Here is a 12,449-nt window from a genome sequence, read left to right on the forward strand (position 1 = left end):
AAAGACCTTGCGATCTATAGGGCAGATGATGTTAAAGTCATCTTTTTCGTTGGCCAACGAGCAGGGCGTCATGTGGCTAGCACAACGACCAACCGCCTTTACTTTTTTACTTGTCCCCAACTAATGTCAGCTACCCATTAGAGTTGGGTGGACTCAGGGGCGCCCTTAAAATCCTGAAATTCAAAATCCCAGCTTTCATCGCGATTCGAACTCAGGACCCCCAGGTTCTGAAGGCAAGTACTTAACCACCGCGCCCCCTATTACTTTGTGGGAACCTGAAATGTCTGATCTTTTCAAAAAGCCGATTACATTAGCTGCATACGAAGGATGACTTCTTTGAGTCCTAGTACGTCTGTCAATACCTAGCAATGGAAGATCATTGACTTTTGAAACTCTCTTAAAAAACAATTTTCCTGAGCATAAATCGCACTTAAATGATTTGTCATTTCCAGCTGTGCTGTATTAGACATTGATTTTTTTTTACATTATTTTAACTACTTCCTTTAATTGTGTCTCTAATACTATTCTAATAGTCGATCAAGATCCGGTAGTTTTACTGTACGATGGTCCCTTATGGTCCCTTGTTATAATGTAGTCTCAGCAATTTGTCTAGACCAGAGTTTCCCAAACGGTGTACTGCGGTACCCTAGTATTCCGCGAGGCCTAAAAAAAAGTGTTCAATGATCTACTGGAATAACTAACTAGTAGACCACAACGTAAAGAAACCTTTTTTTTTTTTTAATAAGCAAAGTGTTCCGCTAAACACTAAGAATGTGCGAAGTGTTCCGTTAGAGAAAATGTTTGTGAAACACTGACCTAGAGAAAAAGTTTAGGAAACACTGACCTAGAGAAAATGTTTGGGAAACACTGACCTAGAGAAAAAGTTTGGGAAACACTGACCTAGAGAAAAAGTTTGGGAAACACTGACCTAGAGAAAAAATTTGGGAAACACTGACCTAGAGAAAAAGTTTGGGAAACACTGACCTAGAGAAAAAGTTTGGGAAACACTGACCTAGAGAAAAAGTTTGGGAAACACTGACCTAGAGAAAAGTTTGGTCTAGACCTACAAACCATGCCTGAATGTATACGGCCTATATATTAGTATACATAATACCAAAAAAAATGTGTTTATCATACAAAGATGCTATATCTTAAAGCAGTGATGCCCAAAATACGGCCCGCGGGCCAGATATGGCCCGCGACGTGGTTTCATCCGGCCCGCAGAAACGTCGACACAAAGTGTAGAAAATCCCCCCTCTTTTTTAAAGTTGAAAAGTATCTTGAAGTACATTAGGGCCTCTCTTTTTCTCTGATGGATTGATACAATGACCTTTAACATAAGTACATGTACGTTATGACATGGAAGACCTGAAGAAACTCTGACTCTACCTGGAAAAGTTGAACGGATCTTTAATTTTTTTTGTGAAACGTGATAATAAGCCAACATATTTGATTTATAAAGAAAGTTTGGCTGTTTTAGAAAAGAACCACATATAAACGGCATTATAGTTTATAATATTATAGTTTCTTATAGTTATAATGTTTTTTGTTTGGTGTAATGCACAAATTGTAAGACAAATTTCCTTACGGATAATAAAGATTATTATTATTATTATTATTATTATTATTATAAAACAATTATGTTGTCCTTCTTGGTTTGAGTCTCAGTTAAAAAAATTGTTAAACTACGCCAAGAGATTGGAGGAGAAACAAAAGAAGAAAATGATTTGTTGGTAAACTGGCTACAATGTCGCTCGCATTTTAAGTAGAGGCGCGTAAAAAAAGAAAGAAAAATTTCAGACACCCCATTAATTAATGTAAGTAGGCTACTAGATCCAGAGGCTTCTAATACCTTTTCGGTCATGTGGCCCGCGACACGAGTGTCGAAAAGTGAAATGGTCCGCAAGTCGAATTACGTTGGGCATCACTGTCTTAAAGTATTGAGTTTCATAAACGTAACTTTCTTGATCGACAGTCACGAACGCTGGCAATAACTTTCAGTAAGCAGACGATTTCAAAATACCCAGCAAACGCTTTGTAAGAAATACAACAAAAAAAAAACAACAACAACAAATCGACATAAAAAAATCAGCTTTACAAATCTAAGCCTCGCTTTCATAGCGAGGTTGATGAGTAGATAACAATGCTGTTTAATATTTTACAAAATAAAGACAAACTTGTCACGCACATTTCAAGACATGAAAAAATGTTTTTAAAACTTTGTTATTAAGATGCACCTTAGAGATCGAGTTAATAAGCATAATGGGAGTCTTAATTCTGTAATTGTGTTGCTTCAAGAACATGTAGTCCTAATGGGAGTCTTAATTCTGTAATTGTGTTGCTTCAAGAACATGTAGTCCTACATTTTCCATGCACTTCGTACAAACTCTGAAGCTATGCAAAGAATTCTTTAGCAGACTTCTATTTTTAGCTCTACAAATGTAATGCCCATACTGAAGTCTAAATATAAAAAAAAATGATAAAGAACTTAGCAAATATTTGATCGCATGTCTTCTCAGGAATGTATAAAACAGGTTTACCTCATTCAATAAAGAACTCTTTCTTTCCAAGCGCTACAGGTATGTTCACAATTAAAAGCAGTGGAATCCAGTGGCAAACTGTTGATATTAGTTAACGTAGATAAGATAGAGTGTCGATGTGTTATGCACCAGGAGGCCCATTAACTCCAAACTTCAACCTGCTTTTCTTTCTGGGTGTGCTCCCTTAGCTTTTGATCAGCCAAGATCATCCAGTAGCTAATTATTAGAAGTACTGAAATCTGCCCTTGTTAAGTGTCACCCGAGAATGCTCACTAAGTTCTTCAAATCTGCATTCTCCATCTAAAGATACGAATACAGATACTGGCCTCAAAACACACCCACTCCCCTTTAAGAAAACCTGTATAGAAAGCTGCCTGATCTGGAAGCCACTTCGCAGTTCATCTGATGTTGGTTTAGTTATTTTTACCCCGCAACATAATAATCAGACGCAGAAGTTAAGGTCAAAAAAAGGGAAGATTTAATTTTACATTGGTATAAAATGTATTTATTTCATTGGAATTGTTCGATATCACATATGGATGTTTTCAATGACCTATTTCACTAACGAAACTCAAATTATATATAAATCGCCCATCGTGGTTCGATGTCTAGTGGCAACAGGATGAGGGAGCATGACTTGCACCGAAAATTTTGATTAAAGTGAGGAGGATTTGCGCAACACGTCGACCTAACTCCCGCGCCTTAATGCCCATCCTTTTCCAGAAGCAAGATTTGGTCAAGACGTCCGGGGATGAGTCTGGGAGCAGTGGATGACCAGAGACCTTCTGTGTGTCAGAAGCAAGATTTGGTCAAGACGTCCGGGGATGAGTCTGGGAGCAGTGGATGACCAGAGACCCTCTGTGTGTCTTGTCCTGCCCTAGCGTGCTCCACAGCACTTTGCTGGTAGTTGTCTTTCTGTCCGATTTGTCTAAACTCAAAAGAGACCTAGCGTCCCAGAATTGCACTAACAAACAAAAAAAAAAAAGGGAGGCCATCAACTTTATGAATCACTTTTTAGTGGCATCGGCGTCATGCGCCATGCGTAAGTTTGTAAAATGTTTGTTTTTTTAAATGTTTGACATGTTTTGGATGTTCCGTCAGAGTTAAAGATAATTTACTTCCGACGTACATGCGATTAAATGTTGTTATGTTTTACATTCATTTTCTTTCAGGTTGGCATGGCAACATTCGGAGAACGAGTGTGGTTCCAGTTTGGATTTAACATGTACAAGGATAAAAGGTCCATACTGAGGGCTATAAGAGAGGTCAGTAGGTCACTTACCAAGCACACTGTACTTGGTACTGTCATTTCCTTTAACATTACAATAGTAGCCATGACGCTTTATTCCTTACTTATTTTTCAAAGGAAACATCGAAATCACGGAGATTACGGAGAGAAAGAGTTAAGACGATTTCTTCCAGTTCTGTCAGCTGTTACATTTACTAGTAAATAAATTCCTGCCTAATTTCTGTTATCTTTGGGACTTTGTTAAGAATCAACATTAAAAAATTGCACAAATAAATCACATTTATTTCTACCGACATCCACCCAGTTATGCCAAGCGCTCATAATGTAAAGGATTTGTAGTCATATTCATGTGTTGTTTTTTGTACAATAGTTTCAAATGAAACATAGAGAGGCATTGACATTTAAATGAGAAATTAGGCGCATTGAGATTTAAATGTTTGTTTGTAAAATGTTTTACCTGTTTCAGATGTTCCTTCAGAGTTGAAAGTAATTACTTTCTAGACCAAACCTCCCGCGGGTCGACTGAGGATAGGAGTGGCAGGGTTTGAACCCGGGACCATCGTTAAATCTGAACGACAGTCCAGCGCGCAAACCGCACGACATAAAGGGGCATAAAAAATAAAAATAAATAAATAAAGGGGCATTGAAAGTTTAATTAAAATATAAAGGGCATTGAATTTTAAATGAAACATAAAAGGGCAGTGAAGCATGAAACATAAAGGGGCATTGAAGCATGAAACATAAAAGGCATTGACGTTTAAATGAAACATAAAGGGGCATTGACATTTAGACAGCATGGGGTGCCAGCAAATGTTATCTCACCATTCTTCTCTAATACATTGCTATATTTATTCTGTTCTGTGTTATGTTCACTTGGCTCAATATGATTTGCAGACCGAACAAAACCATGGAATCAGTACGGCCACAGACAAGGCCATCGAGTTCCTGCGCAGGCACATGTTCCACAGAAGGTTTGGCTCCAGGCCCAATGTTCCCCACGTGGCCATCATCGTGACCGATGGCCAAAGCGACAATATACTAAAGACCATGATTGAAGCCAACAAAGGTGAGTTATATTCTAATCTGTGTAAACAAACTTGATAACTCGGGCTACTTTCTCATCTCTCCATTAGAGGTATTTAATATGTCATTAACTGAAGAGTACACTTTGGATAAAGGGAAAAAAAAAGCATTTCGTTCATTCCTTCAGAAAAAAATATTTCCAAATCCTCCAACAGTGTGACATGGGGAAATGGGAGGGACAGCAGGCAGGGTTTGAACTGGCACCATCGAGACGATAGCCAGAAGCACATACCACACGCGCCCGTCAATGTCAGAGAAAGGCAAACGTGGCGAGTCAATGACAAGATGGACCTTAGACAATTTGGTTGCACAGGCTTGAGATAGTAAGGGAGAAATGGGATTGACAAAGTAGGGATTGTGAAGTGGGGATTGATATGGTAGGGATTGCGAAGTGGGGATTGATATAGTGGTGATTGTGAAGTGGGGATTGATATGGTAGGGATTGTTAAGTGGGGATTGACAAAGTAGGGATTGTGAAGTGAGGATTGTGAAGTGGGTATTGACAAAGTAGGGATTGTGAAGTGGGTATTGACAAAGTAGGGATTGTGAAGTGGGTATTGACAAAGTAGGGATTGTGAAGTGGGGATTGACAAAGTAGGGATTGTGAAGTGGGGATTGACAAAGTGGGGATTGACAAAGTAGGGATTGTGAAGTGGGGATTGTGAAGTGGGGATTAATATGGTATGGATTGTGAAGTGGGGATTGACAAAGTAGGGATTGTAAAGTGGGGATTGACGAAGTAGGGATTGTGAAGTGGGTATTGACAAAGTAGGGATTGTGAAGTGGGTATTGACAAAGTAGGGATTGTGAAGTGGGGATTAATATGGTATGAATTGTGAAGTGAGGATTGACAAAGTAGGGATTGTGAAGTGGGGATTGACAAAGTAGGGATTGTGAAGTGGGGCTTGACAAAGTATGGATTGTGAAGTGGGGATTGACAAAGTAGGGATTGTGAAGTGGGGATTAATATGGTATGGATTATGAAGTGGGGATTGACAAAGTAGGGATTGTGAAGTAGGGATTAATATCGTATGCATTGTGAAGTAGGGATTGGCAAAGTGGGGATTGACAAGGTAGGGATTGTGAAGTAGGGATTGTGAAGTGGGGCCTGACAAAGTATGGATTGTGAAGTGGGGATTTATATAGTAGGGATTGTGAAGTGGGGATAAATATGGTAGGGATTGCGAAGTGGGGATTGATATGGTAGGGAATGTGATGTGAGCTATTTTTCTGAACTACCCACGGCTTACGACGTCGCAGTTCAGTGTTGAGGCCTTTCTGTAACGATTGGTCCGTGGTAAGCAGACCTATAAGGGAAATTTCCTAGTTTTCTATTCCCAAGAGATAATGAAAGGGCTTGACGTCCTAAGAAGTTTTACGTTTCCTAACAGAGTTGTTTGTGTTGTATGAGCATTGTGTAGACAGGTTCACTCTTCTCAGGTTTCTCAGTATATGCATGTTTAAAAGATTCATAACAGGTATTATGAACTATGTTGTATTATCAGATAGGATTGTTAGAGGGCGAGTCGAAGAGTACACAGTACCTTCACCTCCGTCAAACCTCAGCCTTGTTCTTCTAATTCTCTTCTCTCTCTTACCCCTCTCTCTCCCTCTCTCTTTCTCTCCTCCTTTCTCTAACTCGCTTCAGCTCTTTCCCTCCCTCTCTTTCCCCCTCTCTCACTTTCCCCCCTCTCTCTCTCTCTCTCTCTCACCCTCTCTCTCCTACACGTAGGCAAGCACACATAAAAAAACACGGTTGATTAAACCTTGAGACATGAATTGAAACCATGTGTTCGATTGGCACCATGCTTGAATCTGTCTGAGTGGCCTGGACCGTGCTTGGACGTCACACAACTGGGCCTACTGAAGAAATTAATACATCAACAATACATCTACTCAAAGATGTTGATTTAAAAAAAAAGCGTAATTTTGGCTTCGGCTTTCATTTAAATATTTTGAGACAGCAGGTCTTGGCACCGCCGTTTAGTTTTTCATCGCCGTTTTAACGTCAGCCGTTTTGGCACTGGCCGTTTTAGCGCGACGTGCTCTAACATTGCTAGGGGCAAAATTTCCAGGGCTGAAACTGGGGCGTCAAAACGTGCTACTTTTGTCGAGACGTTCCAAAGTATTCACTCTTCTTCCTAAAATGCTATTCTTGTTTTATTTGTCACGTCATTGTCTGTAACTCAAGGCTTCCCCTTATTATGAAACAAATAATTAATTAATTAACAATTTCATGCACCGTTGCAACTATTTAATACTTTGGGTCTATAATCTGTTGAAAGAATGACACTGTGAAGTGTTCCAACAGTAGGTTTAGCCTTTGAGTACGCATTTCTTAGATTAATAAGGGTTTAGTGTTTAGTGTTAAATATAATTTCAAATTTAGTTTTAAATTTGGTCTCCAAATCTTATTCTCAGCCAAACGAGAAAACATGACCATCTTTACCATCGGCATCGGACAGAATGTGAACGCCGATGAACTGAGACGTATGTCCAGCGCACCCCACCATGAACACGCCTTCCTTGTCCAGAATTACAACTTCCTGGACTCTATCAAGAACAAGTTGGCAATAAAAGCCTGCACAGGTGAGATAACCTTTAACCCCAGGTAGAAAAAAAAATGCATTAACTTTTACTAACACACACACACGCGCGCACATCCTCACTACGAAAGGTGTTACACTCATTGAAAACTTTTGTTCTACTCACTCGCTTTTTACTTCTGCTAGTGTTGTATGGTACCAAACTTTTGGCATCAAGTCACAACGTCTGACATTGGCGTCAGTGCACTTACGAAATATTTTAAAGATATTGACTATCAGAAATATTTAAATATAATTATAAACATATTTAAGTTTATAATAATTATACTTCTCTCTCTCTCTCTCTCTCTCTCTCTCTCTATATATATATATATATATATATATATATATATATATATATATATATATATATATATATATATATATATATACTTTATGTCCTAACCATATGGGACACAACGATAAAAAAGTCATGGAAAGATAACTCTTTTATTTCTGCTAGTCAGACTAGAGTTACCCCACGTAACTTTTCGCGTTGACAGAGAGGGAGGCTCAGAAAAAAAAAACGGGGGGGTGGGGGCGTAAGCTACGCCGCGGGTCAGCTTCTTATAAATAATGAAGAGCACCATCATGGCGATAATAACGATGTAGGAAATCCTAAAGGTAATAGCAAATGTAAAAGATAATAATAAAGCTTGTCTTCAAGTCTTAACATTAATGAGGAATGCAGTATTTCCCGCGGTTTCACAGCCTCAGCTGTGACCTACATAATTTGCTACAACTAGCGCATGTATAGCCATTGTCCGCCGGTCGACTAATTAGATTTTTGCTTTTCGTCGTCTTCGCCTGCCCATTAATGATAGTAATGATGGTAAAATCACAGCGACCAAAAGATCAACTATATTTCTTAATGTTGAAAAAAAGATCCAACTGCCAAAAGGACCATAATGCTAAAAAAAAAAAAAAAAAAAAAAAAAAAAGATCGTAATGGCCATACAAATAATAATGATAAAATTTAAATTTAAATTTAAAAAAAATATTTAATAAAATGTAATGATACCCTGATGTATCAATTAGTCTGGATCAGTCGTGTAATGAAATTTGTTATAGATCTAGAGTTCTAGACTGACAATAATACATTATTTCGATTAGAATTATTTTTACCCATTATTTTGGTTTAGCGCAATTTCATGCATTTGATTTTCTCAATGCTATGATCATATCAGTTGTCTAGACCATTTGGGGGAAAAAGAAGGGGATGTATTCAGTGAAGGTTGCCGTAATCGCTTTTTTAATGCATTTTTAAAAACAAATTGAAATGACCTTAATTCGAACTCAAAGGGTCAAGTCAATTTTAACCTCCTTAAGCCAACATACTAACCTCTGTGCCAGGGAAGTGCTAAGAATATAGAAGGTTTTTTAGTTTATAGTTATCTATTGCTAGTTTCAAACTTTAAAGCGGTCACCTATTACTTTCTACATAGTGTAAATGGGACTAATTAAACTTATACCACCACATCAGTCAGTACGATTTCTTTCCCTTGTTCGATAACAAACAAAATAATTAATTACAAATAGTTAATTAACTAATTGGTTAATTTTTTCTTGATTCTTGTTTTACAAAGTAAAAGTAATAATTGTGCAAAATTTCAGCTTGATCCGAGAATGGGTGTGGGAGAATGGGTGTGGGAGAAATAACGTGTACAAAATGTTCACCAGACAGACAGACAGAGTGACTTGATAGAAGTTTTGTAAAACGATCCTATTGGTCCTAAAGATGACAGAAACCACAAGGTCCTAAGGATGAGGAGAATCCTTTGGGTCGAAGGAAAATAGAATAAACTATTACAAATAAGTCTTTAAAAGATGTAAATGTTTATAAAGATTATAAACTTAAACATTTTAGAACGTAACATAATATATTAGAACGATTATAGAGATGATGTTAGATTAACACGATATACACATCATAAAGATCTTTATAAGTCTATAAGGTCATATAGGTCATTGTGATCCAAAGTACAGGGTCAACGACATTTTAACGAAAATAGTTCACTTTAAAACAAAAAGCACATAAAAGAACGTTTGGTGACTATTTCAGAATATGCATCCCCCCCCCCCCTGTTAGTTGAAACAAAATGTCAGAGGTTTAAATGTCTCTAGCGGGAAGGGTAGGGTGAATTATGTAGTTTAGATGGTCAAGGTAGGACTGGGGAAGTCTGGAATGATGAAACGGTGGTGAATCATTGTGAAGCGGTGCTGAGTGTGTAACTGTCTATGGTCAGAGTTGACAGGACTTCTGGGTCTTGGACAAAATAACACTTACACGTGGGGTGTTACATTGACATGCGAATAACAATTCTAAAGACATAGTACAAATAAAAACAAACGTGTACACAATATCAGTAAATATCATCTCTCATCTGCCCCCTGACTTTCGTTGTTGGGGTGTACACAATATCAATAAATATCATCTCTCATCTGTCCCCTGACTTTCGTTGTTGGGGTGTACACAATATCAGTAAATATCATCTCTCATCTGCCCCCTGACTTTCGTTGTTGGGGTGTACACAATATCAGTAAATATCATCTCTCATTTGTCCCCTGACTTTCGTTGTTGGGGTGTACACAATATCAGTAAATATCATCTCTCATCTGCCCCCTGACTTTCGTGGTTGGGGTGTACACAATATCAGTAAATATCATCTCATCTGTCCCCTGACTTTCGTTGTTGGGGTGTACACAATATCAGTAAATATCATCTCATCTGTCCCCTGACTTTCGTTGTTGGGGTGTACACAATATCAGTAAATATCATCTCATCTGTCCCCTGACTTTCGTTGTTGGGGTGTACACAATATCAGTAAATATCATCTCTCATTTGTCCCCTGACTTTCGTTGTTGGGGTGTACACAATATCAGTAAATATCATCTCATCTGTCCCCTGACTTTCGTGGTTGGGGTGTACACAATATCAGTAAATATCATCTCATCTGTCCCCTGACTTTCGTTGTTGGGGTGTACACAATATCAGTAAATATCATCTCATCTGTCCCCTGACTTTCGTTGTTGGGGTGTACACAATATTAGTAAATATCATCTCTCATTTGTCCCATGACTTTAGTTGTTGGGGTGCCTTAACAACTTTTGTAACCAAATCCCTTCGTTTTGCCTGGTCAGCGGCTGTTCATATCAGGATTTCAAGAGAGGCCGGTTCATTCTTTTACGTTGTCCAGCCAGGTTTTTTTTGGCCAACATTTCTTTGTGCTCCCTCCACTGTACCTTGGAGGATGCCTTTAGACAATATGTGTTGTGTCTTACAATAGGATCAAACCCAGCTCAGCTAGAGCCTCTTCAACGTACTGAGATGCTCCTAAAAACGCACAAGGAAATTTTTTTAAAAGTGTTCGTACTTAATATGTTATCCAAGATAATAACAATATAAATATATATATATATATATATATATATATATATATATATATATATAATAAAAGGTAAAATTTTCCAGGTAAACTAACGAAAAAAAAAAGACAAAATGCAAGAATTGAACTCATGTCTAGTCTACATGCTCTAGATCAGCGGTTCTCAACCTTTTAAGCTCGGCAACCCCCTTTTACAATCCCCCACTCTGACGCGACCCCCCCCCCACACACACACACATACAGCAATAGAAGAATAGACAATGACAATCTATATTTTCGATGGTCTTAGGCGACCCCTGGCAAATCGTCAATCGACCCCCAAGGGGGTCGCGACCCACAGGTTGAGAACCCCTGCTCTAGATTTAGTGCAAAAGCAATGACGTTCAGGAGAAAGAGATGAAAACTTTCAAGGAAGGCCATCATTAAAACAAAATGTTGAAAGATTGTAAACAATTGAGAGATACCTGCTGATGTCTTCAGGAGATCGCGTTAAACTTGAGAGCTGCTAACAATTTTATTTTATGTAGCGACACATTTAAAAAAAACGCCTAAACGCCATGATAAGTTTTTAAAGAGAAAGACAGAGTAGAAATGTCTCGACTGAACATACCAACAGCGAGTCTAATACTTTTCAGCACTTACCTGTTTTTAAAGATGGATCTTGCTGTGGAGTGAAAACACGAGTAACATATAGATATGTTGTTGTTTTTTCCCTACAAAACTTCTATCAACTCACTCTGTCTCTGTCTGACACAAATTAGGAACGCGTTATTTCTCCTACTTCCCCTTTTCGGATCAATGTGAAACTTTGCTCGATTACTCATTAGTCCTAACAAAACACGAATCAATAAAAAATAAATAAATAAAAACTATTTGTTAGTTATATAGTGGTAATTACTTAATTTTGTTTCATATTGAAAAAGGAAAATAATCCTACAGCATTGAGATATATGACTGTAAATGTGGAGTTCTTCTTTTAGATAATTTTTTTAAAAGTATTTTTTTTCTATTTTGCTTGTATTGAATTAATTCCTACTTGATGTTCAAATCCTAAAGTAAACTAAACATTCGGAGTTTATTTCACATTTAAAAAAAAATAATAAAAAAAGAAGTATGAAGATTGAAGCAACGACATTCTCCTTATACCCACGACATTTGTCTTATCCCCACGACATTCTCTTCCTTAGCACGACGCTCCTTCAGCTTAGCTTAACAAAACCGAGATCATTCGTTATTGAAGGCCCCAACACCGACCTCGTCGTACAGACCTGTGACGTGGCAACGAGCTATTGGTCTAAACTGCCCACAGCTTGTGACGTTGCAGGTCGGTGTTCAGGCCTTCTATAACCATCGGTCTGGGACAAACACCCAACTGTGTGCGCTATTATAGCTTGCAATAAATGAGATTCAATTTTTTAACACGAATTTTTGACTCCATTCGACTCTCGCATTCGCAGAGCTGTACGTTCGCACCACTAGAGTTTACGACCAGCTTCTAACCAGCTCTTCATTTACATCCATGTAGAAAGTGTCAAATATAAATAGCAATTGTAAAATAAAACAGAACAAAACATGAGTGCACTTAGAGCAGCTAGTTCGTTCCTAC

The 12,449-nt window shown here is 38.1% G+C and overlaps 1 protein-coding gene across 5 annotated transcripts in view; it reads left to right on the forward strand.

Annotated features, from left to right (window-relative positions):
* LOC106079083 (collagen alpha-1(XII) chain-like) overlaps nucleotides 1–12,449 on the forward strand; it is a 171,696-nt gene that overhangs the window by 110,268 nt on the left and 48,979 nt on the right. For all 5 annotated transcript variants that reach the window (XM_056007152.1, XM_056007149.1, XM_056007150.1 and 2 more), the window contains 3 exons: nucleotides 3,713–3,805; nucleotides 4,684–4,855; nucleotides 7,294–7,461. In XM_056007152.1, the coding sequence (XP_055863127.1) occupies nucleotides 3,713–3,805; nucleotides 4,684–4,855; nucleotides 7,294–7,461 (433 nt within the window). The remainder of the gene's footprint in view (nucleotides 1–3,712; nucleotides 3,806–4,683; nucleotides 4,856–7,293; nucleotides 7,462–12,449) is intronic.

This window comes from Biomphalaria glabrata, chromosome 12 (assembly GCF_947242115.1).
Source record: "Biomphalaria glabrata chromosome 12, xgBioGlab47.1, whole genome shotgun sequence".
NCBI lineage: Eukaryota > Metazoa > Mollusca > Gastropoda > Planorbidae > Biomphalaria > Biomphalaria glabrata.